The following is a 19,208-nucleotide window of genomic DNA, read 5'->3' on the forward strand; positions in this document are numbered from 1 at the left end:
TTCTGAGTCTTGACATCATTTAGCATTGCACTTCTCTCGGTTTTAATGCACTTGTGTTTCAATAAAACCTGCATTATATCTTTGACGCAACTGAAGCAATTGGTAATCTACGGCATTGATGGTAGAAGACTTAGTAATTATTCTTTACACTCTGAAGAGAAGGTTTTGTGTTTTACTTGTAATATTCAAATGTCATTCTGTCATCCATTGTCCACCCTTTCCATTCCACCAAGCATTTTCATTAACACAGCCTTCTATTACTACTATTAGTTTTTAACTTCGATCTTAAAAATTCCCTGGAACTGGCATATGCAGCATATCATATGCAGCACCTGCTGCAACATATTATGTCATTACAAAGAGCCCACATCAGTTCCTTTGGGCATTCAGCTGAACCACACTGGAAAAAAAATTGTGTCATCTGGGCTTGTGAACTGTGCTACTGTGCAAAATATAACTCAAGGTGTGTTATGAGTACATGTGTGTATCTGTGAATATACTAGTTTTCTAAGCCAAGCCCCAACACTTAGCAGTTCCCCTGATCCATTGTGTGATCTTTGGCCTTTTTGTTATTACCATCTTCCCAGCTAGATGTTAGTCTTGCCCAAAATAATGATTTCAACAGTTTATCATTACTATCCTATAGTATATGTGTTACTAATTGTGTTTATGTTGAAGTAATCATTACAGAGAACAAGAAAGGAGAGAGACACAGCAAGAACACGTATGTTCTATGGATAAAACAGAACCAGAGTTCATGAATCATAGGAAAGTATGCCATGTTTTTGACTGCAGTCTCAGGCTGAACGTATTTCTGTTGCTTCCAGCCTCAGATGAGAGTTGAGAATATTAAAGCTGTGATCTTCACAAAGTGCCTATTAACGTTTATTTCTTTATATTTATCTCTATATCATATGGTTTCTGAAGAATTGTCCCGGGAGGGGATCAGCAATATTCAGATGATATGTTTGGAATACATTTTCCCTGACCTGTTATCCTCAACAAGCCAGACAACAGTCAAACAAAATGAGTGGCTTAACTCATGCTTCTGCAGAAGGGAAACAACAGCTTGTTGTGTTCTTTTTAATCAAGCTTGTTACTATGGAAGAAATTTGCAACCATAGATTTAGGAAAATAAAAATCAGTGAGGGGGAATTAGACATGCAAGTAACAACGTTTTCTACATGATACAGTATAGTCAGGCGGACAGTATAATTAAATGCCTGCTATGGAGGCAGAAGTGGCAGGCAGATCTCTTGTCTCTTTGGTTGCCTCCCTCTTTTTTGTTTCTTTTTTTTTTTTTTTTTCTGTTAAAATTGTTTTGATCTTAAGACTTTTACCCCTTTTCTTTCTTATAATATGAAAGAACTTTGTTGCTGCTTCTAAGCCTACAGGTAAACTTCTCTTCTAGTTAGAGTATTGACAGGAGATGGCTTGTATTCCCCTGTCTGTGTAAGGGGGATATCCTCTGGATTGCCTTCTTCATTTTTGCTGAAACTAGCCGCGCTGAAGGTCTCATAGGATGAGGTCAACTTTTTGTTAAGGAGGTTTCTGTTGCGATCACCCATGAGGGAGGCTTCTCCATTGGCCAGCTTTTCCTGACTGCCCCGTTCATCAACAGGCATGAAAGTGGAGAGTTTTGGCTGGCTCTTCTGCTTTCTTTCAGGAGAAGTGCGAACTGGCATCCAGCAGGAGTCCGAGTGGCCATATTCATCACATTCTCGGGTACACTTCCCTGTCAGGGCTACATCTGGCAGAGGCCTTGAATCTGAAAGTAAAATAGAATTGTCTTTACAAATTAATAACATTGCAATTACCTACAATGAAACTGAGAATCCTTAAATTCACAAAAGGTATTTTTAAAGGTCTTGGTAAGAATGTTGCAGTAAGTTCCTCAGTAATAGTTTTTTAACATTGCATGTGCCCATAGGCAACAAGCATATATTACTTATCCTCAACCTCAATAACTGAAAAATAAGACTATTAAACCACTTCCTGTGCTTGTAAATCAATCTCAAAAACATTTGGCAATAAGTACTGAATGAATTTTGATGTTTGAAAGAGTCAACCAAGCACTTAATTCCATACTGCCAATTTTCTTGGAATTATTAAAAATACCTTTCTTTGAATTTTTTTGTAAAGAAAAGGCCTTTCATTTGTATGAAAGGAACATGAAAGCTGGACCCTGCAAATACTTATGAACATGCTTAACCCCCTGCTACTGAGCAGCTCTGTTATTGACAATGAGACTCACTTTGTACATCATGTAAATATCTGCTTGTATTTCTCAGGATTGGGTATTCATTGTTAGTACACAATATGTTACATAAATCATACAATAAATCATTAGTAGGAGCATACAAAAAAACCTGCTTTGGTTTACAAATGTAATCTAATGTGTACAGATAAAGCTATTCTGTGTGTTTTGTGTGTATGGAGGAACAGGGAGAATCTGAGTGCTGCCTGAATAGATGCATTAACATTTTCTGTGTGACTGGTTGTGTTAAAAGGTGTCCTGTTCCAGATCACTATATCTAAGCATTTTAGCTACTGTACTTCTAAGAGTTTTTACTGAAAACTAGCAAAGTTCAGGAGTCTGCAGGAGTGACTCTTACTTGGTAAAAACATAAATATATTTTTAATATTTGTATTTTTATACTTGTGTTACAATTGAATTAAAAAACTACCTCAACTATTTAAAGCACTGGGTAAAATTCTAAAACCTTGAGTTTATTCAGTTATACTGTAGGTTATGGTCTACAAGAAAAAACTGGGGCAACCTACAAAGTAACAAGATGATATTCAAACAATTAAAGTTGTGGAAAAAAAAAATCAACAATAAATTAATTTTTCCATTTTTTTGGATATGACTTTCATATGATATATTTGATGAAACTTTCAGGTTTCTTTTATAAAATTTCTATTATCTTGAAAAAGAGCAAGGAGCTTCAACATGGAAACACTGTCAGCTACTTCACAGGGGCTGTGGCAACTTTCTACTTTCCCCAAATTTATGTGAACAGTAATTTTTCCAGGAATAACCCTTGCCTTATAAAATATCTTTCAAAGACCTATTCAGCCTTCATTTTGTTACTTCTATTTTGCCTATTTTTTTCTTTGATTTTGGCTGCTAGATAACCTTCTCAAAAAGTGAAAATTCCAACTGTGAAATTCATAAAAAAGACCACTGATAAGGTTTAAAAAAAAATAATTTAAAAAAAGCAACCAAAAATTCTTCCAGAATAAACTGTTTTAATGTAAAATATTTACAACAGGTGCTTGCAGATTAAGGATATTTCATTTCAACATCTGCAGATTTAATCCTGATAGAATTGCAAAAGCTCTTGAAAGTCAGATTTATGTTCCCCCTGTCTGGATTTTTTAAATGCATTTAAACATTCATTTAATTAGAAATTTGTTGCAGTATTGTAAAGAATATGCATATTTTTATTATTATCTGTTGTCAACATTTTTATATAATCTACTGTATGTATTCTAAATACTGTATAATATTTCATATTTTAATATACCTCTGATTTTAATTAGGAAAACAGCACTGATGTCTAGACAGCTGAGTAACTCTGTAGTTGAGATGTATAAGGCTGGGAAGAGGGAAGTGAGGAGTTCTGAGTTGCTTAGTGTTTGTTTTGCTGTTGTGTGTTTTGGTGTGTTTTTTGTTTGGTTTTGGTGGTAGGCTTTCTTCTTAGTTTTTTTTTTTTTAGTTTTGTTTTTCAGGGGTTTCGGTTTGTTTGTGGTTTTTATGGGGTTTTTTGTTTTTGTTTTGTTTTGTTTTTTTCACTTAGGCTCAGTCATGATGCCCATATTTTTTCAGTGAAGAATGCAAAGTCTATGGACAGTATCAGTTTTCAGATGACTGTTCTGGAGCTGTAGACAGAAGATGGAAACTGTAACAGGAGATTTCTTTATTTGTCATCTAAATCTAGTATTATTCTGGCACTCCTTTAAGATAAGAAGCATGAGCTCCTGAGCTACACTCAATGTGCTCTGATTTTTAAACAGAAAATCCCTCCCCATATTTTTATAATAGGACAAATCCCCTTCACATGTAAATCTCAATAAACTCTTCAAACAGAACCTTATTTCCAAGCAGTGACTGTTAAATATTATGCTTCCTACTAGTATTTCAGTTATTACTCTGGTAGAATATTAGCAAATGCTTAACAAGGTAATATGTCTGACCTTTACTTAAAAAAGAGGAGTATGTGTTTATTGAAAAAGGATCTTTTGTTGTTTTTATTTTGTTTGTTTGTTTGTTTTCAAGACTGAAATAATTAATGTCTCATTATATCTGATGGTTTCTTTATAGTGCAAATAAGTCTTCAACTAGTATTACTTGGGCTGATAAAAATCCTTTCCTTGCTACTGGTCCTTGAATCGCACACTTGAAAATTTATTATTTTGCATTGTAGTGCATCCTATGTTCACTTCTGAGCAAATATTAGAACTCCTTGTCATAAACCACGAGGACTTGCTCTGCAATTCTGCCTTATAGTGCTGTTTTGTGAAGCAACAATCTCTAAGTCGGCATGTGGATGACATACCCTGTTAAGTTATGTGATAAACCTTATCTTCACCCCACAAAAGAGCACAGGGAGGCAGTACTAGGTTAATATTAGCCCAAGTTCTACCCTGACAGGCTCCTCCCAGGCCTATAAGTCTGTCTAAGGTCTGTCAGTCCAGGCCCAGAGGAGCACAAGGGTATACAGTGGCAGATAGGAACACAAATCAAGGACAAACAACTTGTCTGGGCCCTTTTCAGAGCTGTCCTAGCAGAGCCATTAGCCTCAACATCCAGGCATGAAACACACCACCATGAGTCATTGGCAGCTGCTCTCCACATTACCACCTTTCTGTCTGACAGGTGGTGCCTAGGTATGTACATGGTATACGAGAAAAGCAGTTTGGTATAGCACAGGGCTTACTGTGCAATGTTTAGGGGAGGAACCAAAGGAAGGACAAGGGAGTGGTTTAGGTGATTTGGGGAGGAACAAAAGTGGGAAAAGAGCCAGTCACATGTAAACAGGTTGCTGGCTAATAAGCTTGTCTGGTTGTGCCCTGTGTCTTATCAGCACCATCTGTCTTGTCTTCTTATTAAAGTCCTTTCCTCCTTCCTGTATATGGGCTGTCTATTATGTGCACATGTATGCCTGTGTGCATGTCTCACTAGTGGACTTCCATCCTGTCCTGCAGAGACAAAAGCAGAATGAGGCCCCTGGTGCTGCCTCTGTTTGTGTGAGTGCTCTGAATGTCTGTGATTTGTGTTGTAAACTGTATATATATTTGGTGTATACGTATGCTCTGTGTGTAAGCCTACTGGGAATACATCTGCATCTTTGCCACTCATTGAACCTGGGGACATGCAGCAGCAGCCTTGCCTCCCTCATGCTGTCAGATCCAGTCTGATCTATTTCCCTCTAAAACACTCTTGAATTAGTATTTGGCACATACCATTAATGTAGCCTTCTAGTCCATTGTTTCCTTGCATCAGTTCTAAGAGCTTTAATCAGGACAGCATTTAAAAACACATTTCATTTAACATGTTTTGAAGCTGTTGTATTTAACTGCTCTTCTATTTAAAAGATGGACATAACTTCAGCATTTGGTGGGGAGGGGAGGCAGTGCATGGAATGAGGGAACTTTTTGTGTGTGTGTTGTATCAGAAGATGGGTAAAACACCCAGTGCTCTCAGGACTAAACTATTACTAGTACCTAAACTAGTCAGTTAAGTACAACTTCAGTACTTTCTATACACTGCAGTAGATAACAGAGATTTAATCTTAATTCCAAATGAACTGCCAGACTGCTGTAGCTACAAAGTAATTAAACATATTTTTGCTAATTCCCTGAACCCAGAGACCCTCTTTTGCAAAGTAGTGACTTTATGCTCCTCTTTTTATATTATGGAGCCCATGTAGTTGTGAACAACCTCTGAATTTGGAGGAGGAAAAAAAAAAAAAAAAGTTACCTTGTCTTCCAGCATAATTTCTATCCAAACATACCTATTTTTAAGTGACATGTTTTTTTTTTAAATACTCCTCAGTTTAAAAGATGAACACTTTAGTAGCGACCTCACTGCTAGCTGACAAGCCTAATGGAACATGACACAGCAAAGAATTTGTCAGCACAGTTGGCAAATCATCAAAGAAGACTACAATAGATTTCTGCCACGGTTACATATCTGGAAATTGACTCAAGTAAGTGCTTAAAATGCCAGATACTAATAAACATATTTTATCATATACAGAAATTTGTGGATGTGGTGTTAGGTTTTAACTGTTTTTACATAGACTATGCAAATTTAAGCTTTTATTTGCAACAATTATGATTCCTTTTTCTTTTATCACAGTAGTCTGGAACTACTGCACAGAGATTCTTTACAGATCCTCAGTAACTGGAGTTACAATGGAAGACGTTATCTAAGTTATTGTCAAACATATCCTCTTATGGTGTCTCTACAACAGAACCAGGTGACACTTGACTATTTATAAAGCCATTGTAAAACTCGTCCCTAAAATGCAGATATTTAGGCAAGTTCTTGGGTAAAGATATAAATGGAGATTTCAAAAGTGAATATTTACAAAGCAGATTTCACTTGCGACTACTCAGATTTCAATTTAAACAATTGCAGAACGCTAATTTACAGGGTCTCACAATTTGCTTTCTCATTGTATCAAACACAAGCTTCCACCACCATTTCCAGAACTAGCTGATAAAAGGTTTTTTTTATAGTTATCATTAATCCAACAAATCTTTAAACATTTATTGCTAATTTCTGAGACAGTGATATCTTATGTTTCCCATAAAACTTTGCACAAAAGCATGCAAATGAATGGAATTACTTATATGCATGCTCATGTTTCTGTTGATTGTAGCTGACTGTTGCTTTAGGGCTAGAAAGATTGCTTGTTATCAGAAAAGGAATGCACCTACCAAGGCAGTGTGGAGATAGGAAAATATCATGCTCTATACTCAGTTTAAAGCTAAAAAAATTAACAACCAAAATTTTCCATTATTTTCTCTCTTCCCATTCCTTACTAAAGAAGGTCAATATATTCCATAAAGTACAGAGAAAGTATTATGAACATAGTAATCAACAAATATGTGTTACAAGCTATGTGTCTTTTTGTGCACATACGTGGCAGAAATATAATAAAGGATTCACACTCACTCTGGGCCCACTCTGTACATTTTTTAACAATCATTCTCGTACAATATATTTTACACAAACCCAGCATTATCAATTAATCATAACATGGTCCTACCACATACAAAGATGCAAGGAGCTTTTCATTTCCTCATCTTTTATAAAGCACAAAAAAAACTATGGTAACAACAGACTTTAGATGTACTTTAGTAGTCAAGAGCTCTGTTCCACTTCTTGTCTGTGGAGATGGCAAACCCTCCAGAGCAATACTGACATCCTATCTAGACAGAATAGCTTGAACATTCCCAGAAAGAACTCTGTGCCCAGAAAACATTCATAGCTGTAGACTTGGAGGAGTACACAACCACAATAGCTATACAGTACTACACCAGTGCAACCGTACTTGTATAAACCATACAGCCTCGTCCACGGGATCCAAGTTGTCATTGGCAGATGAGTTCTAAATTGTATCTATGACAAATCAATAACTACATGCAGATTTTGCTGCCTTTCCCCACTGAGGGACCTATAACATCTCTGCATGGCTCCTGTTACTGAGGATCTGTAAAGAATCTCTGTGCAGTAGTTCCAGACTACTGTGATAAAAGAAAAAGGAATAGTAATCGTTGCACAGTAACGACACAGACTGTGGTTTCGATGAGCCAATTTTTATCCCACCTTTTCTTGCATTCTGTGCACAAATATAGCAGAGGACCTTCCAAAATTAAACAGGAGTCCATTTACATAGTTTTTATATTAAATGGTTGTCTGTTTTATGACTGTATGTTTTGAGACACAATAGAGCTTTTAAAGCATAACAAGTATTGACTACCTGATCAGAAAACAATAATGCAAAAAACAGCTGAGAGGTTACATCTTGTAGAAGATCACTGTTTAAGGAGGGGAAAAAAGCGAAACTATAGTGATACACAGCTACAGCAGTATTGTCTTTGAAATTCTTACCTCCTGATAGCAGTAATACAGGAACTGCACCCCAGTTAGTGCTGTGGCATATTCTGACATGCCAAGATACTATTAAAATACTTAAACATGTTCAAAGGCATCAGCAACTTCTTTCTCTGCACCTTAGGCTAAATACAGTTAAACAGCAATTGAACATATCTCAAGAAGCATTTAGTGCCCCAAGGCTTGGACTGCTGTCATTCTGAATGTGGCATTATCATGTACTGCAGAGATAGTGCATGCCATCTCTAAAACAGTCCTACTGAATAAAGTCAAACACAAATCCTGTGTTTGAGACATGCCAACTGCACTAAAGTAATGAATATATTAATTGCTTTTGGACTAGAATAATTTCATGTATATTATGCTCAGTTTTGAAATTCTTTTCAGTGCTTAAGAAAATACCTCAGAATACAAAAAGGCTTACATGTACATTGAATGAATGATTAATACTGCGATAGGAGCTATGACAGAAGGGTATAAAATAATGAATACTGAACCTTTTGTTATACAAAGAAAAAGGAACATACAATGAGAGTGATCATTTTCAATATGTTACTTGACAAATGGTAAAATAAAAGTATTCCTTAAATGCTTCCTGCTGTAGCGTGTCAAAAGTCCAAGTATTTAGCTAGTTTCAAGAGAGATCAGAGTGGAATTTTCAAAGCAACCATGAGATGCTAAATAGTTCTCTACCACTAAAACTAATAAAACTAAAACAAACAAATAATGCACCACCACTGTAAGAAAATAGAAGCAGGTGACTGGTGCTTTAACATCTGAAAAAACCTCATGCTGGATAAATGAAAGTGAGTTAGCCAGAAGAGAAAGCAGAAAGGAGAAAAGAGCACTTTTACTGTGGCTGTAGTAAAGCAAGAGTGGAACCAACCTGTTTTGCATGCCCGTAGTGGAAAGAACCAAAAGTAATGACTTGATTGCAACAATGATAAATCAGGTTAAAAATTAGAAAAAAGCTTTGAGGATAAATAAAGTGATGGAAGGTTACAGAGTCTCCACCAAAGGGTGAGTTTTACGAGTGCCTAGCAAAACATCTCCCACAGTTAACACAAATGTGGCTAATACTTCCTTGGAAAAGGAAGGATGTACTGAATGACCTCTAAAGGTTCCCTTCAGCTCTGCAATTCTGTTAACATGATCACTAAAATTTAATATTTTTATAATATTATAATATTCAATATTTAACTCTTTGTGGGTTAGGATTCTTGACTTATTCAGTAACAAATCAACCTTAGAAGTTGGGCTTAGGTTCAGTTAAAAGTCCATCCTCCTTAAAATTTTATGCTAATAGAATTACAAGCAAAAAACCAAAATGGTCAGACCATTTAAGACAGGTGCTAATCAAAGGAATACAGAAACAAAATGATAGTAATTCTAAAAAAAGAATCACTCTCAAGTTCTAACACAATAACCTATCATTTATAAAATCTTCTTTCTTGAGTCCCCACACACCCATTCTACTTTACAGTTTCATCAAAAAGTTAAGGATTAACTTCTTCTTCTACCTGTAGTGGAGCAAAACAAATATCATGCCTCTGAAGTCCATTAAACCTTAAAGTGGTGTAAGACAGACTGTAAACTAGGAGATTTCAACACTGTTTACCTCATATAAAATTTTTTGTTTGTTTACCCTTATATAATAGCTGCCTCTGTTTTAGAGAGAACAGAGTTAAATAAGTAAAAGAATGCAGATATTTCCCTTGTTTAATTAAACAGACTACATTAGAATATATAGCTATATAACATGTCTCAGATACGTAACCAAAGAAATATTACCCAAGTCATAAAATTCCTTGCTTAGACTCCATAGTTATTTCTATGACAATTGTTTCCAGCAGGTTAAGGTAGAATATTCTTTAATTCTTCCTCTAAATATAGAATAATTCCACTACAAATTTTCTTACCTAAATCAATGATTGTACCAGTAGTATTGCATCTTTGATCTTCAACAATTCATCAGTTTTTCATAATTGACTTACAGAGTGTTTAGATGAAAAACAGACTAGTTGTACAAAACTAGTTGTACACTTTCAGGTGCAAATCTTATTAATGACTCAGTTGTCAGTGGAGAACCATAATATAGGTTGTATAAAATATTATGTGTAAGTGAAATCAAACAGTCTTACTACTACACAGATACTAATTTAAAGCCCTGATTACATTATAATAGAAAAGGAAACATCAGAAACATATAGTTTTCTCTTGATTAAGTTGTATTTATCCTGTAGTTCAGATTTTTTTTTACTTTGTTTTTGTCTACAAGACCAATTGCATCTATATAATGAGGACCAAGAAGTATGAGCTTATGTGATACCAGGGGAGAGTACTGTACTAAATACGCCATGCTGAACTTAAATTCCCTAGATTTTAATTTTCTAGATTTGAATGCAATTGCTACCAGACTCCTTGTAATCCTGTTAAATCCTTTCATAGCCTGATTTACTTCTATCACTGAAATGGCAACATATCCTTCAGAAAAGTAGGACTTATTATGGCTTCCTGAAGTAGCATAAACTTTTAGATGTAGGAAACATTTAAGCTGCCTAATTGTTCTGCCAATCTGATTCTAAAGTATTAATCTGTCATTGTGTCAAGTTACATACCTTTATTTTTTTTCAGTAAAACGTGTCAGTGCTTAACAAACTCTGAGCTGAAACAATTTGTGGAGCAATTAGAATGTCAGCTCTCCTAAAGATAACTTAAGAAAAGTCTGAATCAGGGCTCAAAAGTAGACATAATTTCCTTGATGCTTATGCCAAAGCGATGGAACTGCAGGAGTTTTATGGGAACAGAGTAGCTAGCAGCCATTATTGGCTCATCTCAGCTGCATACTGTGCCTCCCCTTTATTTTATTTCATGATGATAAGGATTTAATAATGTATTTTCTTCATCAGGAACAGACACCAGGTGGGAAAACTAGTGCTCTTGCAACAGAAGAGAAAAACAAGGTTATATGATTTTCTCACCTCCTCCTTCAATTTATGCACATCTCATTCAAAAGGGAACTTCTTTTTGGAGATACTCCAGGTAACATTTTCTAGGGGATATTAATGAATGCCTTGCTTCCATTTAGAAACTAAAAGCACAATCCCAAAAGATGTTCAATGTCATTACATCTCATGGATATCTCACAAGTATCTCAGAGGATATACAGAATCTATAATGCAAGTTGAATATACAGAAAGAAATCAGTGACTTGACAGAGTTGTAATCTGTTTTGCAAGACTGATATTTGTTGAAGTGATATAAAAATGTAGTAGATATGACTAAAGTTTTGGTTCAGAGGATGACTGATTAAAATGACACAACTCCCCCTACACACATGGTTGCTTAATTATTTACTATAAGTAACAGAAGAGGGTAGACAGGGGGAAAAGAAAAGAAACAGCAAAAGTGAATCCCTTGTGGCTATGGACAAGAGCTCCAACTAAAATAAAGTTCTGGTTGAATGTTTCTGTGTTTAAGAATTGGCTTTAAGGGACAACATTGATTTCTTTCTTGAATATCTTTCAGTGAGTTATTTTTTTTTACAGAATTCTTCTTTCACGTGAGATACTAACTTGAACTGATAATCATGATTGCAACACTGTATTCCTGAAAATGAGATGCTTCTTACAGTTCTTTGTGCAGCAATACATTGCTGCATATGTAGAATAAAATATTATATAATCGCATATATTAAATATTAGTAATGCTTTCATAAAAAAGGAATTACTCATTCTCTCAAGAGTTTTTCTGTGACCCATGTATCGTTTATTTTTTCAGAAGTCATAGACCCTCAAATGTTAAATTTGAACCTTAACTATAAAATGTGCTGAAATTCTATTAATTTATATTATGCTATTTTCAAATCAGAGGAAGAATAAATTTCTCCATGCTCTGCAAGGAAATGATCATCTAAATACTGTAGAGCTCAGTACGAAGCAGAAACAAATTACTTGTGACTACTTGTCTTTTCAGCAGCTGTCAAGAAGTTGTGTTGTAAGAAGAAAAATAGCAGTCATGTGAAGGATTCATTTAACCTTTTATGTCACATAAAGGGAACCTTATCCCACACAACATGCTTCTCTCACAACACACGTACTCATTTTTAATTTTACTTACTTAATTGTACTAGCAAGATCTGGAATACAGAACCAAATTTAATTCAATTCAGTGAACTGAAGAGTACAAAGAATGCATTTTCATTCCTTTAGCAGAAGATCTACATAATGCATGCTAAAAATAGAAATAAAAAACCATTTTAAGACCATTGTATTAACGCACAATTTTCTTGTTTGTATAAATATACTCCAGAAGAAATGTGTTATTTTATAAAATATAGTGCTTATCTTCATTAACGATGAAGCATAACAGAAATATAAAGTCATAGAACTTAGGAGTAAATGATAATAGTTTCACCTGTCACAGGGAAATGAATTGATTTATTGATTAACTAGTTGCAGGCTCTTGTCTTTTATTTCATGTCAGTGTCATGAGCTTGGTCAACTAATCTGGAACCCTTAACTTGTTGTTGTTACTGTTTTTGTAGTATATATGTGGATAAGTCTTCACACCTCAAAAAATGGAGAGACAAATACAGAGAGAGAATTAATCTCTCAGTGTGATTTATGTCCTGCTTAAAGGGATTTTTTCATTAATTTTTTTATTGATTTTTCAGCTGTGTGTGCAGATTACAGCTTGCGAATTAATTACAAACATGAGCTCAGAATGCTTACATACTTATGACAGATTCATCTGGGTTACAGTCCATTAGTAATTAAGCATTAAGCACAGCTCTAATTCCCCTTGTGCATGTACAGTAGATAGACTGTAATCATGCACATGAATCATAGGGATGTTGTACTAAAGGAGATCAGATTATCACTGTTTATCTCACTATAGAATGGAAAAGTGTAATGATAATTTTTTATAATGATGGCTAGTACAGAAAAAGTTTGAATGAAACAAAACAGGGAAGTCAAAAAAATAAAGTTTTACATGCAAAGCCTAAGCCTCTTAGTAATAATAGTCCCAGTCCTCCTTGTGGGAGGAGAAATCTAATGGAGCCTGTAGTGTGTATCAGTTTTTTGACCCCTGCCCTTGACCTTAAGTATCCTACAGTGTTTCATTTACTCAACCCTTATAGGAGATAAGGAAGTAGAATTCTTACCTTACAAATAGAAATATATCTTGATGAAAATTAAAGGCAAGGTTGGACTTGTCTAAGCATATTAGTCAGGACCTATCTCTCATCTCTGAGATGAAGATACTGGGATTTTGGTTGTTTCATCAGCTATAAGGTAACATTTTCTTCCTGCTTCCCAAACCACTTATTTGAATGGACATTTGAGCGTATCCCTCTACAGATTTCTTGAGATATTGTTACAAAATATGTGAAATATTTCCTAGCCCCAAAGTAAAAATAGAATCATTTTTGCCAGAAGTTACTCCAGTGGAAGTACTCCTTAACAAATCCATTCTCTTGGTTTAAGAATGTTTCTTATTACAATTTGTATGCTCTTTTGTTTTGCAGCACAATATTAAAAATAGTCACTATGCTTTTGCTTAGCTTGGTTACCCAAGTGTATACCCATAAAATTTTAATCTCAGAAAATATTCCATTATTCCTCAGTTTGTGACATTTCTTAAGAGCAGTACATACACTTTGGACTACTGTTTCACAGCAAACATCTACTTTTTCAAGAATGAATCAGATAATCTCCAGCTTGTTTCACTAATTTGAATAGCAATAAGTCTCTTACATTATTAGTTTATGCTTTCATTCAGACTTTAGTAAAGCTGACAAAAGATTTTAAACTGGACAATGTTTAGCTTGCTCCACTAGCAATGCATGACTAAATTATTGACAATAGGTAGGAAAAACCTTAATTATATCTGCTAGGATAGCATAAACCCAGTCCAGTGGTAGTTCCTGTGAATGTAAAGCATTGTGCACTGGAGTATAACTAGTTTCTTCATATAATAGATTCACTACCGGATGGTACAAGTGGTTTCTACTTGGGTTAGCTTCGAAGCTGCAACTCGAAGCAAAAATTGTGTGCCTAAATATCAGTCACCTGAGCAATCATAGTTTTCAGAGAATGGAAGTATTCCAAGAGAATTATTCAAAGAGAGTGGTGCGCTCCTACCACAGCTGAATGAAGTACTACCAGAAACTGGGGGTCACACTTGACTATTTCATGGTCCATTAGCAGGAGTTAGCAGCAGAGAGAGCTGATAAGCATGTTTCATGCCCCTTTGTAAAAACAGCACCTCTGATAGGCATTCATTAAATTAGGCCCAAACTAAGCATAGTGGATAAACTCACAGCCCACAGTGGTGGACACCAGTGATAAATTTATGAAACTTACACTTCGAGTTAATTAAGTTAGATGGACTGTTAAAGCATGGAGATATATAGATATATTCTATTTTAAATTAGAGAAGGGTGGCTGACTAGATAAAGTTCACAATTATCTGTTTACTTTTGTGTGATATAGATAGAAAGTAAATGGAAGAATGTGTTCTCAAGACAAAAGTTATTAGCATTACAATTAACATTGATTTTATTCTGCTCTTTGTATGAAGATACTTTGAGAATCTTATTTTTTATTAGACTATTCATGTATACTCTCAAATACCTTTCCCACCAGGTATGTGAAAACTCATCGGTGCAATAAACAGTTGAACAAACTCTCAGTGCATGCTTTACCCTACCATAGACATGAGCTGTAATTGCATAGGTGTTAAGTGTTGTTAAACTTATTTTGTGCTGCAGGAGAAGTATTTTATGGGGTTTCTCTGTTTCTATTTGCTGATGCTTTTAGTCACTGAAAGTAGAGCAGGTATAAAAAGAGGTCAAACTGACAGCAAAACTGAATCAGGGATTCTCATGCCAATGAAATAATAAAAACCAGCAGTGTTCTTACAGCAACATAAAAGAATATCAGTTGGCAAAAAGGTGCTGAACAGCTACTCGGAGGAAGTGAATAACGCATCCATTTCAGGAAAAAAAAAAATTTCTGCCATCACAGATAGCTTTGTGAACTGGATAAATTAGGATGCCCTTTAAACAATTTTCATGCTTCAAGAAATGTCTGTGGGAGACAGGTCTTATTTTCCTTTAAGAGTTCAGACTTAATAGGTTGAATTTTACTTGTATTCTCTACACCTTTATTTCTCATGTCTATCATACCCAGATCGAATCTGCTATCTCTGACGTGTTTCAATACTTGATATGAATGTTTCCCCCCACGACTGGACTTATTGTCTCAAACACACACATCCTTATCTCTCTACAGATAACACTAGCAGAGTGCAAGTGCCGTCCAAATAATTGTCAAAGGATAATAAAGATTTGCCCAGTTCTTCTATGTGTTTCAAAACTAAATCTGTAAGTAAATGTGTAACTCTGTATCAAAGTAGTTTACCAGAGTATCTGATTATCTTCCATATAAAATGCTGGATACTGCATCCAGAGAAAGATTAAAGAAACAAGTTCTTTTGCTTTTATGACTGATAGCATGTACTAAACCCACAAGTTTAAAAGTCACAGGAGAGATGCTATATCAATTAAATTACAAAAGATTATAAGATTTTTGTCTGTCACTAAGTGATTCTATGGACTTAATATTTTTTTACACCACCATCTGTCAAAACTCAGTAGAGAAATATCTTGCTTTTATTTATTTTATTTATTTTATTTTTAAATTATTTGAAAATAATTGTATCTTCTTCTAGAATAACAAAATAGCAAGCTGTTACAATACTTATGAATGTCACCATGCTATAAGAGAATGATTCTTCTTGTTAACTTGTACAATTTTTATTCATAGGGAGGTTTTATTCTGAATTAAGATTTACAGAAACACTTTAGATTAAAATTTCAAGGGGGAAAATTGATGGAAAAGGATAGAAAGAACAGATCAGAAATAAAATCTCCTTGCTAATATAACAAAAAGTAAGTATCATTTAACTTCTCTGTGGTTAGATTCTCTCATTTATTATACTTCAGCCTATGAAAATTAGTCTAGTTGCAGGCATTTCTTATTCTGCAATAGAAAGCTTATACAGTTTTCTACAATAATTTGTATATTGTGTTTTCCTTAGGAATTTAAAAATTATTCTTAAGATCTCAGCTAAACAAACTTGTCAGAGGAGTGAGCAATTATTCTAATTATAAATAGCTGGGAGAATTTCTCACTGGTTCAGTTTTTCCTAATCTGTCTTTCAGGGAAATGAAATGTAGTATACAAGCAGGCGTAGATTTCACAAGACGCACTACATCATTAGCACATGGCATTTAGAAATCCAGTCAATCCAACTTCATTTCAATTTCTAAAAAGCATGATAATTTTGCATAGTCAGGGACTGACCTCATACTGCTTTGCCATTCTTTGAATCTGGTACTTATGTCATCAATGAGAAGTGCAAATTCAAAGTAATCAACTACAGCTAGTGGCATACCAAAAATCTGAAATTAATGTAAAGCGTGATCCATATCTGTTCCAAGGATAGGAACCAACAATTTTAGTTGAATAGAAATGAAAGATCAGGTCTCTTGAGATATCTGTGTTTTGCATGTTAACTATTAAAAAGCAAATGAAGATTTATGCAACTTCAACCTCTTTGCTAAGAAATTGAAACCAATAGCATGAGCAAACTATAGATAATTTCTGTGTCCAAAAATATAACAAATGTTCCTCAAACACATACATTAAAGATAGTACCAAATTTTTTCACTATATATGACTGCATCTCTACTATTAATGTTACAAAGACAGACATGATTAAACACCATGATAGGCAGATGGTACAATTTAAAGGGTTTTTTTTTTCCTTCTAATCTGTCATATAAATACCATATAATGTATTTTTCAGCTCAAAAGTATAAAGTTGCTCAGCAAAGCTGCTCAGCTGTAGTGCGTGCATTTTTCTGACTGAGGTGTTTTAGGTCAAGTGGAACTCTTTGTAGGAAAAGGAACATTGCTCTTTTCTTAAGAGCAACTAAACCTGCTTAGCTGAGAGGAGTTTGTGTAGTTCAGAGCAGGACCTGTGCCCCTGGCTCCAGAACTCTAAATTTATAGGTGATAGAAAACAACTTCAAGGAGACTCTAGAGTTTCCATATAGAAAGCCCCTGAAGGTTGTTTGAATAAATAGTCTGGAAGGAAAGGATGTTAAAAAGGAGTGGTAAGATGCATTTTTAGACCACCTTGCTCTATACAGCTCAGAAGTTCTTTGTTTTCACTATTAAAAAAAATATTCTTAATCTTAATACTTGGTAATCTAATAAAGTCAGGCTTTGGAGAACAGGTTGCTTTTGGCCTCTTTTGGAGCATTACACTGCAAGACTGAACCAAACAGTCCATTAAAAAAAAAAAAAAAAGAAAAAAAAAGCAAAGGAACATTAGGAAATCGACAAGTACTAATTTATAAAGAGAACACAAAAAAACGAAGCTAAAGGTACCACCTATGGAACCACACCTGTTATGATTTACCTAGGGGTTATGACCCTAAAAGTTCATTAACCCAGAAACTTAATCTGATGAAACAAAATAAATTCTGCCCTTATTCACAAAACTTTTGTTTTGAAAGTACAGTGATTTAACAGTTGATGCTATTACAAGGTTCAAAAGGAATAGGAACTTGACCTAAGCCTTAATCAGGGAGCAATATTGCAAATAAATCCATACATAATTTGTAGAAAAAAACAATTTTTTTTTTAAAAAAGAAATACCTACTATATCATACCTGGTTTACAAATATTATGTTTCTCCTTATTAAATATACAAATTGCAAGTTATATATGCTTAGTTGCTTGTGGAACATGACTGACAGGCTGTAGAAGGGCATTGTATCATATGAGACTATAGGGGGAAAAAGAACAAAGCTAAAGTTTATGGGGTGGGAAAATTATTTAGTAATTAAGACTAGTTTTTGCCAATTTTCTCTGTCTGCTATGAAAATAATATAAAAACAAAAATTACAACTGTGGACTACACATAGTGTTCTACTTTGAACTTCCTTCTGTCTTACTAGTCCTACTAGGACATTGTCAGGTGTTTTTGGTTTTGCAGATTTTATTTGTTGTTTTTCTTTTTTAAAAGGACAGCAAAAGAAGTTTAGAAAGAACATGAAAGAGGCACTCATGCAATGCAGTTTCCCTACCTATTAAAAAAGAAAAAAAAAAAAAAATCATTGAAGTTTAAAGGAAAAAAACTTTTACCCAAACAGGTGATAAGGAATTATAATGAAATTTATATAGTGTTTTGAATAGCCATGCCAGAGAGTAAACCTATAGTACTCCAAACAGGATATTTACCTCCTTCATGTTTAATGTTCTATTGTTCATCAGATGAAATGCAAAACAAGCTAACTTCAAGTAGTTTTGCAAATCTGGCTTAGAAAGAAAAGTATTATCAATAACTCTGGGTCATCTTATCTCAAGAAAATCTATCAGGTATCCAACTCATCAAAGCCCTTGCACTGCAGTTATGTCCTACTCTCTGTTTTTAATTATGAGAATCTTCTCTGTAGGAAGCAATTCTAAAAGAATTGAAACAACTGAAAGTCTAAAAACATTAGAAGAAATCTACCTCATACATTCTGAAATGCAGAATATCTTAACACCACACAGCTTGTAAACAAACACATACACAACCCTTTTCTAGGTAAAGAGCCTCATTTGAAATCACAGCCTTTCACAATAACTTCCCAAACGAATTTTGCACTAGTAGTAACTGTGCAATCTTAAGTTAAAAAGAAAAGTAGTCTTTTATTGACCAAATGGAATCTGATTGTGATAAGGTATCATTTTCTAATACCTAATTAAAAGACATATTTTGAATTTCCCTTCATGTAAATATTGAGAAATAAATAATGTTGTAAGTAGAAGTAAAAAGAACTATACATTTTTTGCCATATGCAGAAAATAACTTGTGTGAAAATGTTAAGATGTGGAGAAAAGCATTTCAAACAAAAGAAGACATTTCCAGATTTGCTTATTTGTCTGTGAAAAGTCATACTGACTCACCATTAGAAATATTTAAGGTGTTCTGAGAGTACATATCTTCTGAGCTC

General features: G+C 34.5%; 1 protein-coding gene across 3 annotated transcripts in view; it reads right to left on the minus strand.

Annotated features, from left to right (window-relative positions):
- Window positions 1–954: 954 nt before the first annotated feature.
- PCDH7 (protocadherin 7) overlaps window positions 955–19,208 on the minus strand; it is a gene marked incomplete at its 5' end in the record, with an annotated part of 258,888 nt that continues 240,634 nt past the window's right edge. For all 3 annotated transcript variants that reach the window (XM_080344293.1, XM_080344292.1, XM_080344291.1), the window contains one exon: window positions 955–1,768. In XM_080344293.1, coding sequence (XP_080200419.1) covers window positions 1,389–1,768 — 380 coding nt within the window. In that variant the 3' untranslated portion in view covers window positions 955–1,388. The remainder of the gene's footprint in view (window positions 1,769–19,208) is intronic.

Source organism: Nesoenas mayeri (genome assembly GCF_963082525.1).
Source record: "Nesoenas mayeri genome assembly, chromosome: 4".
In the NCBI taxonomy this organism is placed as follows: Eukaryota; Metazoa; Chordata; class Aves; order Columbiformes; family Columbidae; genus Nesoenas; species Nesoenas mayeri.